The sequence below is a fragment of the Dendropsophus ebraccatus genome, chromosome 15 (assembly GCF_027789765.1).
Source record: "Dendropsophus ebraccatus isolate aDenEbr1 chromosome 15, aDenEbr1.pat, whole genome shotgun sequence".
NCBI lineage: Eukaryota > Metazoa > Chordata > Amphibia > Anura > Hylidae > Dendropsophus > Dendropsophus ebraccatus.
The window spans coordinates 69521945-69546692 of NC_091468.1; the positions used below are offsets into that span (position 1 = coordinate 69521945).

At 42.6% G+C, this 24748-nt stretch overlaps 1 protein-coding gene across 1 annotated transcript in view; it reads right to left on the bottom strand.

The window, feature by feature from the left end:
* KIF26B (kinesin family member 26B) overlaps positions 1–24748 on the bottom strand; it is a 236632-nt gene that overhangs the window by 26190 nt on the left and 185694 nt on the right. Inside the window, exons 6-10 of the mRNA XM_069954389.1 lie at positions 18879–19085; positions 11170–11263; positions 9644–9906; positions 6049–6232; positions 2235–2394 (exon numbers count right to left, since the gene is read on the bottom strand). Of these exons, the coding sequence (XP_069810490.1) occupies positions 2235–2394; positions 6049–6232; positions 9644–9906; positions 11170–11263; positions 18879–19085 (908 nt within the window). The remainder of the gene's footprint in view (positions 1–2234; positions 2395–6048; positions 6233–9643; positions 9907–11169; positions 11264–18878; positions 19086–24748) is intronic.

Genomic DNA, 24748 nt, shown 5'->3' on the forward strand with positions numbered 1-24748 from the left:
AGAAAAATGAGGACTTTTCATATTCTCCCCGTGTGAATTTTTTCTAATTTTTCAGAAGCGGCTCTGACGGCGTTCACAGAGCTGTCACGGGCGACAAATGAAGCTGTTTGTTTTTATTTCTTCTCTAACCAGATAAAAGGCAATGTGTGTTTAGGAGGAAAAAAAACCTCAACAAAATTGGATTTTGTAGAGATCATGATATTAGCTGAGACAACATAAAAACCACACTGGTATAGATTATGCATGAGTGCGCTCCAAACACGTCCGGGGAACGGGAACAGAAATGTCAAAATCTACAGAGTGCTGATTACATAAAGTGCTAAATCAGGCAATTTTATTGTATATAGATTTATAAAGCAGTGAGAGCGCGATGTGAGGAGAATACACGTCACCTCTCACCGCGGCTTAAGTATGGCGCTCCTGCGTGCTTCAGTGTCACTTGTTTAACCACTTGTGATTGGACAGATATGAAAGATGTAGTTAGCGCACAGTATATCACTGCTGTATATATACTTTACAATGCTGCATAATATGGGAATATTCTTATTATTAAAAAAAATATATATATATATATACATATATATTAATTAAATAATAAATATATGAATATTATTATTATATAATAATAGCATGTAATCAGTAGCGGATTATAATAGGTCAGTTTCGGGCGGTAGCCCGGGGCCCATGACCACCCAAAAAGACTGATACTTTTTGTGGTGAATTGTCTCCTGGCTACAGTTTTGCCATGATTTGCAAAAAATCATTGTTTTTCTACAGCAATTTTGCACAATTCAGGGCATCCTGACATTATCTGTCCTGTACTATTAACACCCCGCTAGTGCGGCCATAGTTACAGTGGGGTGGGGGGGCCCAGGCTTGGTGAACAGCCCGGGGCCTATGGTAAAGTTAATCCGCCCCTGCATGTAATAATTCTTAGACTGTTGAACACATAACCGTTTGTGTCAACAGGAAATTACTTGTTTAATTTATTTAAATAAAGTTTTCATGTTAAACATATTTTTTTTCTTTTTTTTTTCTAATTTTCCATATTCTATATTTTCTATATTATAAAATAATCCTGATTTCTTGCAGTTCTCATTCTCACCACTGGGGCTAAAACTAAGCTGAGACTTCCTGTTGTGTCTGTGGTGATAAGAGGAGGCTGCTGTAAAGTGATCTGTACAGCATTGCAGCATCATGTGACACCAGTAGAGGAGACAATAGCAGCTCCCTGTGGAATGACCTCTTCACAGGTCACAGAGCGCGCTCAGTAATGTCTCATATTTATCTCAAGTAGACAGAGTCTCTTGTCTATGTCCATGAGTCTTGCTGTAAAGCATGTCACTATATGTTGTTAAGCACAGCTCAGGCAATATGGCCGCCCCCATAACAATGTAAAAAATAGTAAAATAAAAAAAAAAATTACAGTCAGAAAATAAAAACATTAGACTAAAAGATAAAGTTTTAGTATCTGACTCTAATCAGTAAAATAAAATTTTAGTGACACCTTCCCTTTAATACATAGGTTTTTATTATAAAATTTGCGTCTGTGTCTTATTACTTTCAGATACTTGTGATTTGCTTTTCTTTGCTGGAAGGGATCGCACACCTCTGCGTTATTCTGTCCAGCTAAAAAACTGTATTCATCACTTTCCATCTGAATCTAGCAAGAAATGGATCCAAAGTGTCAATCCTGTCAATGTAGCCCGAAACTGTGTTTATGTTTTCCTGCCCATGGCTGTATCCATGTTTTCCTGGACTCCCTAGGGCTGCATCCAACTTCTTCAGCCACCGGTTATCAAATACTGGACTATCGGACTTAGGTATGCTCCAGTCACACTCATCTCTAGTCCGAAAGTAGTCCTGAATACTGACCACTGATCTAAGCTGACACGTCCTGTTTGTACTTCATAATAGTTGATGTTTTTTGTTCAGCCTCCTCCCTGTAATATGACTCCCCCACCCAGGTAACACAGCATGCCTAGAAACTTCTCCCATACTGAATAGGGTCTGCTTCCCAAACACCAGTGCACCTTACCGTATCTGGCTCTAATCAATAAACCAAATATCCAGGTGCCCCAGGGGCTTTGGAGTCTCTTGAATAGTTTTTTTGTACATTGTTTATGATAATTTACGAAATTATAAATTAAACAGCAAATATCTTGGTGATACATTCCCTTTAAATGGATAATATTACATGTTTCCAATAATAATAATCCTTTTGTGTCGCTTACTTGTACGGTATGTGCTTGCTGCCATTGACCAGTGCGAGGATGACATTGCCGAGTGCTGACAGTGAGAGACACAAGCTGGTGCTGCTATCTCGGTTTTTGCTCTGCACCTTTACACAGCTTCCCAAATCAATAAGATGCAATCGACTACGACCTCCCGACACTGCCAAGAGAAAGGAAAGCGGGTTAACCTTTAAGAAGTGGAGCGCTCTCCGCTACATTATAATAAAATGTCATTGCATATTCCGCACACTCACAGCAGAAACTCTATGGGGAAATGCACAAATGTTTTGTAAGGAAGAGAGTCCTACAAAGCGCTCCCGAGGGGCATGTTCTAGATGTCTTTGAATTTCCAAGAATATTGTTTAACGTTTCTCTCTTTAAAGGGGCACTCCGGTGAAAATCTTTTTCTTTCAAATCAACTGGTGTCAGAAAGTTATACAGGTTTGAAATTTACTTCTATTGTATTTAAAATTCTCAAATCTCCCAGTACTTACCAGCTGCTGTATGTCCTGCAGGAAGTGGTGTATTCTTTCCAGTCTGACACAGTGCTCTCTGCTGCCACCTCTGTCCATGTCAGGAACTGTCCAGAGCAGCAGCAAATCCCCATAGAAAACCTCTCCTGCTCTGGACAGTTCCTGACATGGACAAAGGTGGCAGCAAAGAGCACTGTGCCAGACTGGAAAGAATACACCACTTCCTGCAGGACATACAGCAGCTGATAAGTCCTGGAAGACTAGAGCTTATAAAAGAGAATTAAATTACAAATCTATGTAACTTTCCGAAACAAGAAAAAAAAGAAAACAAGAAAATTTTCACTGGAGTACCCCTTTAAGATTTTTAATTTCTAAGTACAAGAGCTAACAGTATAGCGTTAAGAGCGTATGTTATAGAAAAGACAGCTCCTCTGAGTTATCTGTACATTGCAAAGTGTTCAATGATGTGAACTATTGATTCCCGCAGCATAGACAGTGAGAAATTAAGGCTTTCAATGGAAAATGGACAGAGACCATTTGTCTAAATTAATTGCTGTGGTATCTTTCAGACGTGATCAGACTATCGGGCTGCATGACCGGCTGTACACTGTCCTCCCTCCCTACTGTATGCTGCCATCTGCCTAAGCCACACACCTAATAACATTATCCAGTATTGTTCCAGTATTCCCATCCAGTATTCCCAGCTGCGAGGTGGCACATTCACATACAGACAACTTCATTTAGATTATTTTGAGCCTTAAAAAGTGAACCAAATCTGATTGTACTCCCTCGAAGCTGTAAATGGACGCTTAGCAATGTGATATGGAAATAAACAGGAAGATATTTAAATTATTGGGACAGGCGTAGGACGTGTAAAGGGGAGACCCAAATCCCCCCCCCCCCCCCCCCCATCTCCCTGGAGCCAGGAATATGTAATGACATCTATGCAGTTATTATGTAGAATTCCGGCTTTATGTCTCCACCTTCCATAAGATCCTTTATTACTGCCAGACTCTATGATCCATCAGTCATTGGCTTCCCGCTATCACATAGGGTCTACACTACATGACTTTGCCGGTTGAGAGATGGAAACGAAGCATTTTTCTGTTTTCTTCTAGTACTTGGTTGTCATCAATCACCTGGATAATAAATGGGTCCAGCATAGAGCTGAGCGAGGACTCTTAACGCCCCCCCCCCCCCCCTTACCGCTCCCCCAGGGGCGTAGCTAGGATTAATGGGGCCCCATAGCAAAAAAACGTACGGGGAGCCCGTCCTCCCCTACACACAACACAAAGCACTGCAAAAAATATATATATATATCGGCTCAGTAATGTGGCCAAAAAATTAAATCTCTTGTGACCAGAGGCAGAATCATACCTGCAGCTACAAGAGTCACTGGCAGTTCCCCGAGGAAGCGTGCAATAGCGAAACGTACGTAGGAACGGCTTGTGTGGTGTCGGACAACATGGGTAGGTGCAATAAGCTCTAAATGTTATAATGGCCATTTGATTTTGGCTGCCTATATGTTGAATGAAACTGAGGCAGTACTAGGGCAGTACGAGATTCTGTGCACCTTATAGATATATTCCCATATGGAAAAATTGTTATGGGTAAAATACCTTACTGCTGACACCTGTTTTATATGTGTTTTTACTGTGGTCATACTTTTTAACTTCATTTAATACTGTAAAAGCTTGTTTATGTATTGGTACCTATTATATATAATAAAAATTCTTTGTATTTTTATGAACTAAGCCCATTGTCTTTTTCTAGTGTATATAAGAGTCACTGGCAGAGCAGAGAACCAATGGCTACTTGCTCTGTCAGCCCACTGTATATAATTATAAGGGCCCATTAGGAGCCCTTATGGTTAAATACATAGGTGGGGGAGCAGACTACCTTCTACTTAACCCCTTTTGTACTGCAGTGTGTATGTGACCCAATGTACTCTTACATGCTGCAGCAAAAAAAAAAAAAAAAAAAAAAAAAAAAAGTTAAAAAGGAAGACAAGGAGATCTCTGCTTCACTGCTCATGCACTGAAAACCCCGGACCTCTGCATGGAGCTCGCACATTTTCCTACTTCATTGCAGCAGCAAGAGACCAGAGGTCACTTCCCTCTCCTACAATTGCTTTTGTTCTAGTCTTCGGTTACGTCTTGTTACTTTCCATCAGGCTCGGCTTATATCCCGGGCTCCTAATACAGGCTGATACTATGTCTTGTCCAATTTCACTGATCACCCTTTCACTATTTGGTACAATTGTAGATTTCTTTATAGTCTATATAGGTGATACATGGTATACAGATGAATCTATAACATGATAGGTGTCTGATTCAGATGTGGAAGACAAGGTCAGTATTGGGTTTAATATGTTTAGGTCTCTGTGTCATCTATGGTTATACGGCTGTTATGTAGCTGCCTTAATGGATATATGATATATTCTTGTCCTATGATGGTGGGCATCTGATCTATCCTTCTGTGATGTGAGCATCTGACCCATGCTTCTCCTATAATGGTGGGCATCTGACCCATGCTTCTCCTATAATGGTGGGCATCTCATCTATTCTTCTCCTATAATGGTGGGCAGCTGACCCATGCTTCTCCTATGACAGTGGACTTCTGATCCTTTCACTATAATAATGTCATCTTTGATGTAGGATATTGGACGCTTCCCCTTTCAGTAGGGGTGTACGTGTCTACCTGTATCCATTCATCTGTTGACATTGGATGAAATGATATATGAGCACAGAATACATGAATATGGCCTAATCCATTCAGTCATTTTATAAAATATGTTTATTCCACATTTTGCCCTGTCACAGTGACTGATATATCTATGCTACCAGCCTATCCTCTCTTACAGGTTGGCACAGGCTGCTACCATCTATGCTATCATCCTATCCTCTCCTACAGGCTGGCACAGGGTGCACAGTGACTGATATATCTATGCTACCATCCTATCCTTTCTTACAGGTTGGCACAGGGTGCACACTGACTGATATATCTATGCTAACACCCTACTCTCTCTTACAGGTTGGCACAGGGTGCACACTGACTGATATATCTATGCTACCATCCTATCCTCTCTTACAGGGTGCACAGTGACTGATATATCTATGCTACCAGCCTATCCTCTCTTACAGGCTGGCACAGGGTGCACAGTGACTGATATATCTATGCTATCATCCTATCCTCTCCTACAGGTTGGCACAGGGTGCACAGTGACTGATATATCTATGCTATCATCCTATCCTTTCTTACAGGTTGGCACAGGGTGCACAGTGCACTTTGCAGAATGGTGAGAAGGTTCCCATGGTTTTCTCTTTGACATTCACACTTACTGCCTCCTTTCCCGCTCTTCTCCATACGATACTGGTAAATGTGCAGGGTAAACAGCATGTGAGAGTTCCTGTGATCATCTTCGTCGCAGTCCCGCTGGCTGCACTTGCGTGAGGCAATGGCGGCGTCCAAGAAGAAGGCGGCTTTCTCAGCTGTGGGCGCCCTCAGCTCACTCTGGTTCTGCAACTGGACACATTGTACAAGCAATTTATTAGTTATTTCTTCTATTGTTCCAGAAGTGTAGAGGCAGCGGACACAATGAAAAACAAAAAACAAAAAAAAACAACCTGTCTAAATATGATCGGGTAGAATCAGTTCAACATGAACTATTTATATACCTATACAGTCATTCCTGATAAAACAGCATGAATTAAACAGATAGTTCACAAAAAAAAAAAAATATTTCAGAACAACTAGGCCTAAAATTTTTTAACTTACTTCTATTAAAAAAAAAAAAAAAAAAATCGAAAGTATTCCAGTACTTATCAGCTGCTGTATGCCCTGCAGGAGTCTCTGTATTCTCTCCAGTCTGATACAGTTCTCTCTGCTGCCACCTCTGTCCATGTCAGGAACTGTCCAGAGCAGCAGCAAATCCCCATAGGAAACCTCTCCTGCTTGCTGGACTGGAAAGAGTATACCACTTCCTGCAGGACATACAGCAGCTGATAAGTACTGGAACCGTTAAGATTTTTAAATAAAAGTAAATTACAAATCACTTTCCAGCACCAGTTGATTTGAAAGAAAAATATTTGGGTGAACTACCCCTTTAAGTAGCCACACTGTGTGCGGTTTTATCCCATTTTACAGCATGTCTTATCCTTCCCATCTCTGTTTCTAGCATCATCTATATACCCGGCAGCAGCAGGCTCCATACAAACTTATCCATTTAGCTAAGTTCTCCCAATTCCATTCTATCAGTCAGTTTCAGCATCCCGGGGCTGCCCCAGATCAGATACAGCAGAGAGCAAACCCCCCTGGACAGTATATTGATTGATTATGTAATGGAACAACCCAAAACTCACATTGTTTTTTATTTTTTTCAATGCTCCGCACGTGACATCATCCTCTGAAAGATATCCTGCAGCCGCCACCTCTCCCCATCTACTAGAATGATTGATTTTGGTGTCTGGTCGACCTCTAATTTATTACTAGGAGTCTCATAAGTTTTATTATCCTCGTTCATCATATACAGGATACAGTCCTTTGTGTTTAGTTGATGTCATACAGTCGACTAAACAACGTATTGCTTTTACCACATACATTATATGGGATTTTGCAGCCCTGTTTCTCATTGATAGCGTCTAATACATAGGGAGAATTATCCTACACACCAGCACATACAGCACTCCATATGGACAGATTCTATGCATTCACCCTATATTACCGGAGGTTTAGGTCTTTTTTTTTCTGGTCTTGCACGTGCATAGCGCATAGAAGGGGCCTAAATGTATTTACCCCACAGACGTCTCTGCTGCCACCTCTGTCCATGTCAGGAACTGTCCAGAGCAGTAGCAAATTCCCATAGAAAACCTCACCTGCTCTGGACAGTTCCTGACATGGACAGAGGTGGCAGCAGAGAGCACTGTGTCAGACTGGAGAGAATACACCACTTCCTGCAGGACATACAGCAGCTGATAAGTACTGGAAGGCTGGAGATTTTGTAATTAGTTAAAAAATCTCTGGAACTTTCTGGCACCAGTTGATTTGAAAGAAATTTTTTTAGGTGAACTACCCTTTTAAGCAATAAACTTCTGGTGTAAACGACGAACGAAAATTTGTTAGTATGTCTTTGAAGCGACTGAAAAATCATTGTTAAATGATCTCTAATCTTTCAATGTAAAAGACTCATTGTACACAGTATATAGATACTAAAACTATTATGAATATTCACAGAATATATACAAACCCAATTACAATCACATTAACAACTTTTCATAGCGATTTATCTTCTCGTCTAATCATCACTTTCCGTTTGTTAAATGAGCAATTAGGCGATTTATCTATACGTGTAAAAGGAACTAGGGAGACACCTAGACACATTAGACAACTGCTTCTGCAAAAATCGGTGGGTTTGGTCAAATCATTTTTAATGTGGCATTTAAAGGTATGTTCCAGGACAGAATTTTTGCTTACATTAGGTTGGGGGACTATTCATACTCACCTACCCTAATCCCCCACAGCTGCCAATATAATAGCTCCCTGCTTCCCCTTAACAGTGCTGCATCCTGGTCACTGCAGGAGCTGCCTGCTCGGCCAATGAACAGCCATAGAGAGGTCCTGTTCTTGCAGGGACATCACATGACATGAACCAGGAAGCAGCGGTGATGAGTGGGGACTGGGTGTGGGCATCAGGGCAGGTGAGTATTACCTTTTTATGTGTAATGTCAAATCTGAAAAAAAAAACAAAAAAAAACAACTAATACTGACCCTGGACCACCCCTTTAAGAAAGAACAGCCTGGCTGCTGGTAGGAGGCGGTAATATTAACTGTGACATTCATTTTACATAAAATTAACTCAGAAATGAGAGTTATGGACAAGAATGTACCCACCACTATACCAATGTATAAAGCAGGGGTCCTCAACTGGCGGACCGCGGTGAGGTCAGCTGTCTGGACCCCTGGTCAGACCTCCGAACCACTCCGCATCCGGTCTGTCCCGGGACAGCCCCCATGTGTCCCGCTCCCCACAGGCGTACTGTCCTTAGATTTCAGTTTGCCTGTGGGGCTAGGGGCAGTGTCGGCCCGGCCCCCGGCTGACACACGCTCTCTGGGGATGTCCCAGGGATTCTCCAGCAGAGCGCGCACCAAAGACCTCAGTGTACGCCGCCGGTCTGTACTTCCCGGAAGTTCAGGCCAGCGGCGTACACTGAGGTCACTGGTGCGGGCTCTGCTGGGGAATCCCCGGGACATCCCCAGAGCGCGTATCAGCCGGGGGCCGGGCCGACAGGAGAAAAGAAGACAGGCGCGGCGGGGAGCGAGGTCCTAGGTGAGTTGTGGTTTGTTTTTTGTTTTTTTTGTCTGGGGGCCATCTATAAGGGGAGAGCGCACAGGGGAGCTATATACTACAGGGGGAGAGCGTACAGGGGGGCTATATACTACTGGGGGAGAGCGCACAGGGGGCTATATACTACAGGGGGAGAGTGCACAGGGGGGCTATATACTACTGGGGGAGCTCACAGGGGGCTATATACTACTGGGGGACAGCACACAGGGGTGCTATATACTACTGGAGGAGCAACAGGGGGCTATATACTACTGGGGGAGAGCGCACAGGGGGGCTATATAGTACTGGGGGAGCAACAGGGGGGGCTATATACTACTAGGGCAGTCACCCCCTTTGTACCTAATATCAAAGGGCAGGTGAGAGAGAAAAAATGCCAGTTTTCCCACTAATAAGCAGCAATTCTGTATGTAAATAGTTGAACGTATGTGAAAAGTAATAAAACCCGTTTCCTACTGATGTTCAGCTCGGACCTTCACCTGACAATAGACCCCGGTAAGTGGCCCTTCACTAAAAGTTGTTGAGTACCCCTGGTATAAAGCCTACCCCAGAAAAGGTTACACTAAAGTAGTATACAAAGACAATGCTGAGGTTACCTGCATGCCACAGATGGGGTCCTCACATAGGTAGACGCCGGGGGACTGGCCATCCTGGAGACTGCCGGTAGCCACTTCTGATAGGAGGTCTCTCAGGTTCTCCTCCTTCCCGCACACCTCCACCGCCGACACTCTCACAGAGAAGCGAGCTCCCGTCTTTTCCTTCCGTTCATTAATCAACTTAAAGAGCCAGGAAATAGCACAAGGGATAATGCCAAGGTTCTGCATGGAGTCATCTTTGCCGATCATAGTGTAGGACTTTCCTGTCAGATACATGATAAGGTATACATACACATTGGTCAGTTTTGAGGCGCACATACATTCTGCGATAACTATGTTTTGAAGGGAAAAAAATCTTTCAAATCAACTGGTGAAGGAAAGTGCCAGAGATTTGTAATTTACTACTATTACAAAAATCTCCAGTCTTCCGGTACTCATCAGACGCTGTATGTCCTGCAGGAAGTGGTGTATTCTCTCTAGTCTAACACAGTGCTCTCTGCTGTCACCTCTGTCCATGTCAGGAACTGTCCAGAGCAGCAGCAAATCCCCATAGAAAACCGCTGCTGCTCTGGACAGTTCCTGACATGTACAGAGGTGGCAGCAGAGAGCACTGTGTCAGACTGGAAAAAAAAAAAATCAATTCCTGCAGGGCATACAGCGGCTGATAAGTACTGGAAGACTGGAGATTTTGTAATAAAAGTAAATTAAAAATCTCTGGCACTTGCTGGGACAAGTTGATTTGGATAAAAAAGGGCGAACAACCCCTGTAATTACATTTACAACAGCTAGATGAATAATTATAAACCTAGAGAACCCTTTTAATATTGGTTAAAGTGATACTGCACTCCCCTTACTTTTGACTTATTTAATCGGTTAATGGTGTTACCTAGGAGGGGCTTCACAGCAGTTGGGTTCTATCTCCTGGCTGGGGGGAGGGCCCAACTGCTGTGAAGCCCCGCCTAGATGACACTGTCCACTGATGAAATTAAGCTATTTTGGAGCAGAAAGAAGAAGAAACAGACAATGTTATACAGATAGATAGATAGATAGATAGATAGATAGATAGATAGATAGATAGAATGTGCAGCATCTAAGCTTGGGGATGGTGCGGAGAACAACACATTACGTAAGGGGGGGGGGGAGGGTCAGTATCACTTTTAAGTAAATATTGAATAAGTACAATGATCCACAGTCAATGATCAGCAAGATGCTAACACTCAGCATCCCTGCCGATCAGCTGCTCAATGCTGCACTACACAGTGAACAGGTCTGGAAGAAATTGTCCCCATTCTCTGTATAGCGGTTTGGCCTTTTTTACTAACGCTCGGCTGCCATTCACATGAACGGGAAAGGAGCTGCACTGTTACACAGTGAACGGAGCCAGCTGCTGTAATTCTGGCTATAAACATATCTGTCCCAAGAAAATACTAAAGAAAACAATATCAGGGCGGACTAGATGGACCAGGTGGTCTTTTTCTTGCTGACAACCGTCGATGTTTCTATGAAGCTGATTGTTTAATACTTACCAAGCTTGGAATGACCAAAGCAGAAAACACATCCATCGGCCCCGTTCACCACAGACTGTATGACTTCTGCCACTGTTCCCGCACACACCTCCGCCTATATGGAAAGAGAAGTCACCTCATCGTCATCCATTGGTAATAATAAGGAATCCAACTTTGGTTTTCTATACCTTAATGGTTTGGTTTTTATTAGTGAAGTAGAAACCAAGGGACAAAAATGGAAATGTGCACAAAGACTTAGCAGCTGTACATTGAAAACAAATAAATATTCGGCATAATAATGGCCCCAATTTATCAACGGAACATAAAGTGGTGGAATTTACCCTGAGCGACCAATCACAGTTAAGGTTTCATTTTACTAGAACTTATTAAAGGGAAGCTGTCCCCGCCCCTGACCGGTCTGTGTTCGTACACACTTGTATTCCCCATCATGTAACCGTTCTGGATCATCTCTTACAGCTCCGCGATGTGTCGTTCCTCTGTTATTCCTACTAGAAATATAGGACAATGATATGAATAACCAACCGGGTGTTACCAGTTGTGTCTTTATACAGTCCTGGAGAGATGAGCGGGCGTGCTCTATAGAGTATAGTATTCGCTTGAGTATCGGGCTTCTCGAAAGTACTCAATACTGGAGCAAGTACTGTGTGCTGTTCTGCAGCTGTAATAAAGTCAACTATCACTATCGCAGCTCAGCCAATCAGCGCCTGAGGGTGGATCGCAGCGTCTGATTGGCTGAGAGGCCATGTGAAGACAGAAGACTGGAGTGGTAAGTATAATTTCCCCTTTCCCCCCTCTCACCAGTGTCTGGCCCCTAAGGGATTAACTTAGCACCACTTGGAGCCAGACTGTCACCTCCATATAAACCAGGTACCCTCAGAGGGGAACCTGGTTATATACTTGAGTCTCATATTGTTTTTGATGAGGCTCATTACTAAAGTAAAAAAAAAAAAATAAAACAAGCACTGGAGTATTTTGGTGCTTGCTCACCTCTACAGTCCAGCACTGACCACTCTGATTGGATAGCCTCAAACAGTGTAGGGACACGTCCCTATTGGTAACACCCAGTTAGGTAGGGAGTCATAAGAATAACAGAGGAATGGAACAACACAGCTGTAACAATAGGTGATCCTGAAATTTGTGGACAAGGCATGAAATGGTAATTGGTTGGTAATCCTACACAGAAGGATAAATTTGGGCCACAAGGAGAACTCAATGCATATTTCTGTCTTTTACCTTTGAGTCATACAGTCATCAGCAATATAAAGTGAATGAAGAAAAAAAAGAAAGATGAAAAATTACACTAGCGAATAGAGGATGGGTAAGACGTGAAGAAATGAGAAATTGATTCCATAAGAGATACTAAAGGGGTTATCCTAGGTTAGAAAAACATGTCCGCTTTCTTCCAGAGACAGCACCGCTCTTGTCTCCAGGTCAGGTGTGGTTTGCAATTAAGCTCCTTTAACTTCAATGGAACTGAGATACAAAACCTGCAACCAAACTGGAGACAAGAGCGGCGCTGTCTCTGAAAGAAAGTGGCCATGTTTTTGTAGGGCTGGAGAACCCCTTTAATTGTAGATAAGTGTTGAGCTGTAAAGTTGAGGAGGTCCCGGAGGTAAGACATGTCTCCTCTACACATGTAACAGGTTACATTCACATATCCAGAACAATCCAAACTATTTCCTCTCTGGAGCCGATCGCGCTGCTCATTATTTCCTACCCGCATCGCCTTGAAACATTCGACAGTCCTTCATCTTGACACAAAAACCTATTAAGGAAAGGTCCAGACGTTACACTTATGTGTGAAGATACGTTGGATTTTTAGATCTGGGATATGCTGAATGGCTGGCGGGCTGACCTCCTGACTTCATTAGCGGCAGCTCCTTTAAGGTTTATGCAGACACATCACCTACATGTAGTGTTAGATGATAATTTCCTTCACAATATATACATACATATCAATGTACATGCGGAGCTGCAATCGCTTAACGGGTCATCTACCCGGAAAGATAAGTATGTCGACTGAAATGTCTGTCGGTGGAATCAGGCAAAGTCTTCTGTATCGTAAACCATAGCTTCCTCTGTGAGCGTAATCTTACCTGATCATCTCCAGACTCTTTACAGAGGATTTATACTAGAAAAGTACAATTCTCCTTCCTGGTATCACTAACACAATAACATCTCCCCAAGTAAGAGTAATAGCACATGCTACTGCCGCTTAACACGGAATGTTTAGCTTTTAAGGGGTACTTAAAAAATTTTTTAAAAAAATCTCCACTCTTCCAGTACTTATTAGCTGCTGTATGTCCTGCAGGAAGTGGTGTATTCTTTTCAATCTGACACAGTGCTCTCTGCTGCCACCCTTGTCCATGTCAGGAACTGTCCAGAGCAGGAGAGGTTTTCTATTGGGATTTGCTGCTGCTCTGGGCAGTTCCTGACATGGACAGAGGTGGCAGCAGAGAGCACTGTGTCAGACTGAAAAGAATACACCACTGAAGGACATACAGCAGCTGAAAATTTCAAAGTAAATTACAAATCTCTGGCTTTCTGTGACCAGTAGACATGAAAGATTTTTTTCCTGTTGGAGTACCCCTTTAATCTCAAATTTAGTTTTTGTGACCCACATTATATACTCAGCTCCAAATCCAATGGAAAGACATGGGGGTGGGGTGGGGGTTATTAAAAAAAAAATCGGCTTTTGTTACACCAGTCTTAATGAATTTAGCCCTTGTTTAGGATACACCATATCCATTAAAAGTTGCAAGCCTCTTAATATATTTGACACACGTTCTAGTATCCATGCACCAGTCAGATACTAAAACTTGTTCTTTTATTCTAATCTGTTTCAATTATCTGACTATGATTTTTTATTTATTTCACTTTTAGTACATTGCTACGGGAGCGGCCATATTGCCTGAGCTATTTTTAACAGCACTTATTGACATGCTTTACAGCAAGACTCATGGACATAGACAACAATAGACAGAATGAATGTAAAACATTACTGAACGAGCCCTGCGGCCTTTAAAAAGGGTCATTCCACAGGGAGCTGCTACTGTCTCTCTATCTACTGTTGTCACATGACGCTGCAATGCTGTACACATCACTTTACAGCAGCCTCCTCTTATCACCACAGAGACAACAGGAAGTCTCAGCTTAGTTTTAGCCCCAGTGGTGAGAAAATTACGAGAAAATTAAGAGCTCAGGATTATTTAATAATATAGATGGAAAAATTAGGGGGGAAAAAAATCTAAAAAAATCTTTAAAAAATATTTAACATAAAAACATTATTTATACAATAAGTCATTTTCTGATGACACTGTCCCTTTAAGCACAGCAATTTTCTCATTTTTCTATAATAAAAATAATGTGCTTTAAAGCATATAAAGTAATGGAGGATTCTATTCTTCTCTTCTCTCTGGTCTCCTGTTCTCTGCTGACTGACGGCCCGGCCGGGATAACGTGTACATATGACCACCATACCATAGCATCATCTCACTGATCTCTAAACAATTTACCAAATATAACAAACCTGATCAATTTCAGATCTGTGGAGCATCATGTCCGACCAGCTGAATCAATGAATTCATAAAACTCCCCAGAAGACAAAGGTAAGGTAATACATCTGACACTGAATTACACATGATTTGCTTTGGTCGTGGAGATATATCACACGGATTTAGTCACAGATGGGTTTTGTGCTCTGCTCGAAGGGACGTACATACATAACATTCGCCGCTGTACAGATTCACTTGGTTAGCAAAAGAGACGAGAATAAACTGGAATGGTAATGTGTTGTTTTCATCCGGACCGCGTCATAATGGCGGAGATGAATACAAAAAACATTGAACGCAACGTAAACTAAGGGTCCTATTACACGGATCGATTTTTTAACGATAAACGATCGCAAGCGAGATTGTTATTGTTAACCTGAAATCGTTCACCATATTACACAGAACGATAATCGTTAGTGACTATGATGGTTTATTCCGTCTGATCCCGGCAAAACAATGGACAATGTGCAATTACACTGAACCATTAGTGAAAAAATTTGCAACTTGAGTGAACGAACGTGGAATTACAGCGAATGATTAACGATAATTTTAGGTTCAGATCTAAATCAACGATCAACGACATACGAGTAATTTTTCAAATGTTGCCTGCAATTACACAGAGCGATTATCGTTTAAATATTTTGCGGCCAAATAATAGTCATTTTTTAAAAACAACAGCCGTTATTTGTGGAATTATGGCCGATGTTTGCCAAGAAATGGCAGGTACTCAGGAGAAAACCGTGGGGGGCATTTATCAACACGCCAGATAGCGCGGCGTGTGCCTCTTAGTGAATTCGACTGGGGAAAAGGGGTGGGGCCTAATTTTAGACTTAATAAATCCCCCACTAAATGTTTTTAAATCATCTGATTCCAAAAACTTATCAGCTGCTGTATGTCCTGCAGGAAGTGGTGTATTCTCTCCAGTCTGACACAGTGCTCTCTGCTGCCACCTCTGTCCATGTCATGAACTGTCCTGAGCAGGAGAGATTTTCTATGGGGATTTGCTGCTGCTCTGGACAGTTCCTGACACGGACAGAGGTGGCAGCAGAGAGCACTGTGTCAGAATGGAGAGAATACACCACTTCCTGCAGGACATACAGTAGCTGATAAATACTGGAAGACTGGAGATGTTTAAATAGATGCAATTTAAAAAACATATATTTTCTAAGTTTCCGAAACCAGTTTATTTGAAAGATTTTTTTTTTGCTGGAGTATCCCTTTTAAAGTGGTGGTTACACTGTATTCACTGCCTATGATAGGGGATATTGAATAAAATAACACCATCTAAGCGAGATCTGGAGACCAAACAGTGGCCGCTTCAGTGCACTTCTACACATATGCCGCGGCGGAAGGAGATTCTGCAGCGTTTGCTTTTTGCTCTTGTTGTATGTTCATGATAAAAATCAACACGAAGGCCATCAATGCTGCGGCGGCGGCCGACTGCCGGGGAGGCCTCATTACCATTCATGAGTCTCTGCTCCTATTACTCCACAGCTACGTCCCTGGCAAACGCTATCTGGTGGTAACGCTATCACTGGCACACATTATAGGTGGTATAAAATGTAGGGAAGGCTTCTGAATGTTTATAGGCCGAAAAACACTGAGCTGGAAATGAAGGAGCCGGGATTAATGGCGGAGATGGATTGTTCATTGTCTACTGAGCATAAAAAGTATATGAGATAGAATACCCAATGCAGTGATCTGGAATGTTCAGCATGTGCAAATGTTATACTACTAATATATACCGCAGTGTGTGAGGAGGGGGCTGCCATATGCTGTAGTGTGCACAGTGGGGGCTCCGACGCCTAATGCAGTGTGCAGGGTCTGGATATGAGATTCATTGTAATGTCTAAGGGTCCATTTACACAGAAAGATTATCTGCCAAAGATTTGAAGCCAAAGCCAGGAATGGATTTGAAAAGAGGAGAAATCTCAGTCTTTCCTATATGACCTGATCTCTGTTTATAGTCTGTTGCTGGCTTTGGGCCCTATTCCACCAAACGATTATCGTTTGCATATCATTAACGATTAACGATCTCAAACGACCACTATTGCGAAAGACCTGAAAACGTTCACTCATTTCCATTGAACGATAATCGTTACTTATGATCGTAATTGCGATAGTTTTTTCTTCGCTATTTATTCGCTATTGCATTCGTATCTATTGCGAACGACCGAACGATGTCTTATTCAACGCGAACGATTTGCGAACGAGCAACGATAAAAATAGGTCCAGGTCTTTTAAAGCGATCAACGATTTCTCGTTCGGTCGTTAATCGTTAACTGCATTTCAACCGAACGATTATCGTTTAGATTCGAACGATTTAACGATAATCTGAACGATAATCGTCCAGTGGAATAGGGCCCTTTGGCTTCAAATCTTTGGCAGATAATCTTTCTGTGTAGATGGACCCTAAGGGCCCTATTCCACCAGACGATTATCATTCAGATTATCGTTAAATTGTTCAAATCTAAATGATAATCATTTGCTTAAATAGCAGTTAACGATTAACGACCGAACGAGAAATCGTTGATCGTTTAATAAGACCTGAACCAATTTTTAGCGTTGCTCGTTCACAAATCGTTCACATTGAATAAGATGTCGTTAGGTCGTTCGCAGTAGTGACGAACGCAATAGCGACGACAAGATGAATGCAAGAACGATCATAAGTAACGATCATCGTTCCATGTAAATGGGTGAACGATTTCAGCTCTTTCGCAATAGCGGTCGTTTGGATCGTTTATCGTTAACGATTATGCAAACGATAGTCATCCTATGGAAAAGGGCCCTAAGCCTACCATTAAGGGGGTCAAACTCAGGCCCTCCAGCTGCTGCAAAACTACAACTCCCATCATGCCTTGAGAGCTAAAGCTTTGGCTGGGATCACACTACGTTTATTCCATCCGTTTTGCAAAAAAACGGTTGGAAAAGCGGATGCATTTGTGTGCATCAGTTTTGATACGTTTTTCCATTATAAAAAAAAAAAACGGATCAAAACGCACCCTTTTTTTTTTACACAAAAATGTAGCTGCCCTTATTTTTGTGTACATTTAAAGGCTATGTTCACACACAGTAAGAGACCGGCCGTTCCCTGACCTGGACTTAAGTACCGGCCGGATTATCTTTCCGGCCGAAGGGTTCTGATGCATGCGCATTAGCGCGCGCCCGCATCAGAACCTCCCACAGCACACAATAAAGTAAGCGGCCGAAGCCGCTCGCTTCACTGTGTGAACTGACAGGGTTTCCTACGGCCGCAATTCATGTCAGTTATTTGCGGCACCGCACGGGATCCCGGACAGAGCGTATACGATGTGTGTACACTCTGGCCGGGATCCCTAAGCAGAATAGGCTATGTTCCACAACGTGAAAAGTACGGCCGTTGTTGCTGATTATCCATTTTTTATATTGGACGTCAATGTCAATGGAAGTCAAATGCTTCCGCTTTTCCATCAGTTTGTCGCAAAAACGGATGGAATAAACCTAGTGTGAACCCAGCCTTATCTGTAAAATTAGGAAACCAAAGATTCCCTGCACATTGCAGCTTCTTGTTGGCAGAGGTCTCATCCCGCTCGCTCACTTTATAGAGAACTAGAAGTGTCTGGCAGCAGCTCCTATACCTCAGAGGTATTGTGGCTAGCACTCCCGAGGGGTCTGAAGTTTATGCCTTCCGACTTGTTGCCACAGACGTTGAGCACATAAGAGACGCCCCTGGACTCTGGGGTTAGTAATAAGAAGAAAGAAGACTGATTCTCTTTAGTTCTAAAACAATGGTTTATTTGCATTCACATTAAAACACCGACGCGTTTCGAACCCACAAAGTTCTTAATCATTATTTCTGTGTATATTTATCTGTATCTGTTCACACAAGTACATGTTTATGTTTGTTATACAGAAACCATGGTTAAGGACCCTGTCGGTTCGAAACGCGTTGTTTTAATGTGAATACAAATAAAGCATTGGAATTGTTTTAGAGCTTAAGAGAGAAGGGAGGGGCTTCTTGCTTCTATACCTTAACCATGCCAAACCATTCACAAAAAGATTGAACGGTGTTCCCTGATGTCTGATCCTACCTATATATATTGTATAAAATACAATATAAAATACAAACATTACTAAACAAATGTCTACAACCAAATAAAAGCAGTAAATATCACCCACCTGAGACGCGTCCTGAGGGAACACGGCATCGAAGGCAAACATTTTCGGTGGTATCTGAGTCCCTCTCTTCTGGAACGCATTCTGCCCTCCACAAGATAATGGGTCGTACAGCGTAATCTGTTTCTTCCTTGGATCGGCTTTGAGGAAGGAGCTGGAATCAGTTGACTCCCCCACCAGTGTGGAACAAATACGCACCATGACCTTCACCTGGAATTCAAGATAAGGACAAACGGTTATAAATTGGATTTGGCGACATAGGAAAATTGGACACGTATCGTAGTGATAAGCAATTCATATACAAGGAGGTGTCTCCGGCGGTCTATACAGTAAAGCAGGGGGAGGGAAGCTTGGCCCTCCAGCTGTTACAGAACTACAACTCCCATCATGCCTGGACAGCCAAAGCTAAAGCTGGAGAGCCAAGGTTCCCTACTCCGGCACTACAGGGCATGTTCACACAGAGGAATTGAAGTTTTTTGTTTGAAATTTCCTCTTCTTCAGCTCTGGTAGAATAGGTGCGGAATTTGATTGGAAAGCGGAAATTCAAAGCCCTAATGACATGACAATTCTTCGGGTAAAAAGTGGATCCGCAGCGGATCATTCTGTGCAGAGCGGAGATCCCATTGAGCACAATGGGACATTGCTCTGAACATATTTTACAGGTGGAATTTAAAGTGGAATATGTGTAAAATTAAGCGCAGATTCCGCTTGACATGCCTCGCCTATTCACCAGTGTGAACAGATCCTCATGTGTTATACATCAAAACCCCAAATTACCTAACGGCACAAACCTACAAAAACAAAAAGAAATAACCATGAACACCGTGGAACCCAGAGAAATCTGACCAGCGACTGATGATATCACAGAAGATACTTTAGAATGAGCAGTGTAATGTACACTTCATGACGGCCATTAAGCTCGTCCGCGTCTCTAAACATCCTCCCCAAGAGAAGATATGGGTTATATCTGCGAGCCGGGGAGGGAAAATGAAGACAAAGTATATATTGATTCTCCTCCTGCCGGACGCAATCTCCCACTGATGTGAATTAGCAGACTATGCGCTATAACAGCATTATCAGCCCCTAATGAACAACTCCCACGGAGACGCTTAACGCCGGCCACTATCTCCGGGCTCGGCTATTCCAGCTGTGTGGATTACGCTCCCATCATGTGATCAGCACTTTGTAAAATTCCCTTGGGTGATTTCAGTAGTACATAAGACCCTAATGCTCCCCCCCCCCCCCCCCCCACCGGACACACATAGGGTTTTTGGAGATACGCCACTTAAAATGCCCCAAAAATGCCAGCAGGTTTTCAAGCTTTGGCCGTTGTCTCATTTCAGTGCAAATTACTATAGGCTTTATTATATCTGGGGTTTGATTCCTTGCATTTTGCTTCATTATGTAATTTGTAATTATGTAATGTATATTCATACACAGACATCTACAGATGGGGGGGGGGCATTGTTTCTAAGATGAAATGCCCCATATGTATAGCCTGCTGTGATATCGCAGAACTGCAAAAAGAGCAGGAAAACACCAAATTGCTCTAAAAAAAACAAACAAAAAACTTAGGTATAGGGTTTAATTTTTCCCCATTGACTTAATGGGTCTGTCGGCTCTGGTTGTGTCCATTTTTTCAAAAACACCAGCGGCCGGGTGTAGCCGAAGGTCAATAGAAGTTTATGATCGGCCTAACATATATGATGTCTTTTTTTTTTTCCTCCTCTTTGGCTTTTCTGTGGCAGTATTTAAAAAACACAGCATGCTGAGGGGGTGGGTTTTTTTCGGCAAACAATGGCGTTTTTTTCCTCCCATAAACTTAAATGGGATTGTTCTGGTTGTCATTGCTGTGCGTATGGAAGGGTTTTTTTTCCATTCTGGCATTTTTGTCACCTTTTGTGGTCCGGCAGCTAGGTCATGTGATGGCAGAGGGAAAAAAACATTCAGCACACAAAACACAAACGCCTAAACCACAAGAAAGATCATTGACACAAGGTGAAAAGCACCAGAAAAATACAAATGCATGAAAAAAAAAACCCGCTATGCGCTGCATTTTTGTTTTTTTGCCTTAAAACGCCAGACAAAAAGGCACCAGACAAAAAAGCACCCTTAAGGTCCTTTAAGACAACTACACAGCAGCCCGATGCAATCTCTGATCTAGTAGATCACTACATTATGGTGCTTTCCCTATATATTGTATGAACACAGAAAAGGTAAAACAATACACACAATAAAATATATACATACAATAATCCCTTTGGCCGTGACAAGTTAACCCCTTATTTCTACAGTCCTTGTGACCTATTCCGTCTGTCTGCACTATATCTTGGCCTGCAGTCTGGATGAGCGGGCATTCCATAGCCCCTATAGTAACCCCCAGCCCTCTCCGCTGCCTCGTGAATAAGGTCTGCAGATTATACAAGTGCTGACTGGCAGCCCCCCGAGGCGTGCAGGGGAACAGATAATCAGTCGCTGCTCCCGGTGATGATATATTCTTGGAAGTAGCTAAATGAATTTATCGTGCAGTAATCATTCAGTGCAAGCATGATGAAAAGCTAAGAAATTGGTTTGCAGAGACCAAGTCATTATCGGAGAGCCGTGGAGAGAAACAAACAGGTTATTACAGGAGAGGAGAAAGTAAGAAAATACATTGAGTGAGAAGGCTGCCTCCAAGATGCAATCTCCTAGAGCTATTAGGAAGGACTTGGATAGCACCGCTCTAGATCTAAGCACCACGTGCGCCCAGATCATGACTTCTGCCACGGCTCAGTGCTCGCGATAAGCCAGCACGGCAGGTAAGCCACTAGCAGTTGTTTCCCATACCATTAGATTGCTTTAGATTAGGAGGTATAGCGCTTCCAAACCAATTTTTGTATATACTGATCCCCTTTAACTTTATAGTGGAAGCAAATAGAATAGAGAATCGCTTCCTTCTTTGATATATGTAACAACTTTATACACAAGCACTAGAGTATACGGCCTAAAATCCTGTTTCTAGTCTGCCTGATAGACTGCTGTTTAAGAGAATTCACCAATGAATATATTGTCATCCCCCTGCAGCAAACGGTACACTAATACAACCAATACAACCCAAGCTGATCTGTGCTCGCTTACTGAGCTTATTACACTGCTCAAGAATCGTGCAGCAAGGGCTGTGTGTGTGTGTGTATGTATATATATATTGTGGACATGTCACTGGTAAAGTGCTCGAGGGGATGTACATCTCACCCAGGTTGATACATAGTGTGAGATGGTGAGTCCAGGAGGCATCTGTGCTCAGCAGTGTTATGCTGCTGAGCTATTATTTATTATTGCCGGGCCTGGACTTACATGGAATGGCAGGTAGGTTTTGGTAGTGGGACTTGCCATTCCCTCCCCCTCGATCCAGTGTGGGTTTTGGGATCAGGTGAGCTCTGATCCCAATCAGCCTGAGAAGGCAAAAGGTGGGCTCAGTATACAGGTCTCTCTCTCTCAGCCAGGAGTGAACAGCCTGCATGCTGTTTGGTGAGAGCTGGGAAGACAGCCGCTGCTGGGGCCTGTTCACACCCCGCAATACTGACCACTGAAGTGCCAGAGAGGTAACCTGCGTTGTTAGTTAGCGCCCAGACGGGCAAGACCTTTTTGTTTTGTTCTTAAAGCACAGTGTTGCTATATTTCTGTTACGGACTGTTTATGCTGAAAATAAACGCCAAGCTGTTGTTTTACAAGTCCAAGTCTGCTGTGAACTGTGTCCAAACACACCATCCCCCGGGAAGATCCCTACAATATATATATATATATATATATATATATATATATATATATATATATATATATAATATATGTTTATTTTGTTAGCGATGCCCATGAAGCCCTTGCTCTATATAATAAAAAAAGCTATACTTACCTCTCCACACTCTTCCACTCTTCCTGAGCAGTTGGTCAGTACAGAAGCTTTAGCAGCGGCTGCAGTGAGCGGGGAATGTGGAGAAAAGGCAGCTGGACACCAAGGGAGCTTGAACAGGTAAGTACAATCTTTATTACTTTCTTTACACTGTTATCAGACATGTATCACTATTACATGTAGCGAAGTTCAGTGTTTTTCTTTTTTTTTAAACGTTGGAAGACAAAGATCAGCCGATCATGAGTTCCTTGGCTGATCATTTTTATTACACAGAAAGATATTTGCCTGATTCAGCAGATAAGTGCTCACACACTTTTCTGCTATACTACAGCTATTATATTGTCCATTCAATATAAATCCTAAGAAAGTCTTTTGCCACAGACTTTAATGCAAAACTGCAACATTTAGGCTTCCCACAACGTCTTTTTGGCTGTTTAAGGCCAACTTATAGCCGTTGTTAGGACTCAAACAAACCAAAAAAGACGTGGCGAGCCGTAGACTTAAGCCGCTGTTATATGGGCCGACATTGAGTAGAAAACGAGCGCCCGGGTGATCGCTAGATTGTCCGGGCAGCCTGTAGGGGATAGTGATGGTCTGCTGCCGCTGCTCCTATTCCACGGAGCGACGGCAGCAGATCGCTGCTATCCTGGTCCTTTGTCTTTCAACATGTTTGAAAGACAAACAACGCAATGATCAGCCGACATGAACGATGTTGGCTGATCGTTGCCTTTTATTGCACAGGACGATTATCGTCCAATAATCTTTCTGTGGAATAGGGCCTTTACTTCAGGGCGATGTTTTTGCTTGTCTTTTACTGAGTGTGAACCCTAATCTCTACACTCCTTTATGGACATCATTTGTAGGAGTATGGCTATGTTCGCATAATGTCTTTTTTTGGCTGTTTTGTAGCCGATCTTTTGGATGGCATCAATGAAAAATACAACTGGGGTGTAATATGTGACAAAAATTACATATATCAAGTGGATCCTAAACATATGCCAACCAATGACACCATGCTCAATAATAAACACAGTCTGCAAAAAAAACATAACAAGTGGGGGGGTAACAGAAGACCCCCCCCCCCCCCCAATTCTGATCCATGTTTTGCTGGGAAAGACTTTCCCCCCTCCAGACAGTGTACCTGACTGTGTTTTATATGAGGCTCTATATATACCTAACCAATAAAAGTCATTGTTTACTGTCTCCAGTGCTGCCGTTTTCTCAGCGTTGCACCAAGAGGCTACTACTGTGTTGTGAATGAGCTTAATGCGTTTGTTTGTTTTTTTTAAGGTAAAACCATGTGGTTTTTTATGAAAAAAAAAGAATTGGCTATTTCGATGCCTTAATTAGTAGTTATAAGCAAAAGTAGTTATGCAGGCAAATACAGTGGTCATAAATAAAGTAGAAGTCCCTGTGACAGATCCACTTTAAAGGAGAAGTCTGGCGCTCGCAAGAGGCAGGGGAGGACCATACTGACCTATCATTACTCACCTGTTCCTGTGCCTGTCCAGCACCGGATCGCTGACCCGGGACCCCATGAGCAGGCTGATAGACTGGCTGCTGGGCCAGTCAGTGAGGGGGTGGGACAACGCTCCAGTCACCGATTGGCACCGAGTGCACAATCCATCATCCGGGACAAGCATTTTTAGTTGCCAGTTCCCAGTGACAGTCAGGCGGCACATCGCAGGCATGTGGAGAGGTAAGTAAGGACAGGTTATTACATTCCCCCCTGCACCAGCCAGCTGCCCATTTTTGAAAGTGTCGGACTTCTTCTCTAAGGCTATATTCATACAATGTACTTTTATCACAAGAAACGCTGTTGGTTTCAAGTGCCAAATAACGGCCATTGTTTATACGTTGTGTGAACATAGCCTAAAGGGGCTTTCCTGTTTTATGTAAGTAATCCTTCATCGTTGTATAATGAAACATTTGGTAACTTTCTATTGATCGCAAAACAAAGAAACACAACGCATTTTGGAAAGTTGTA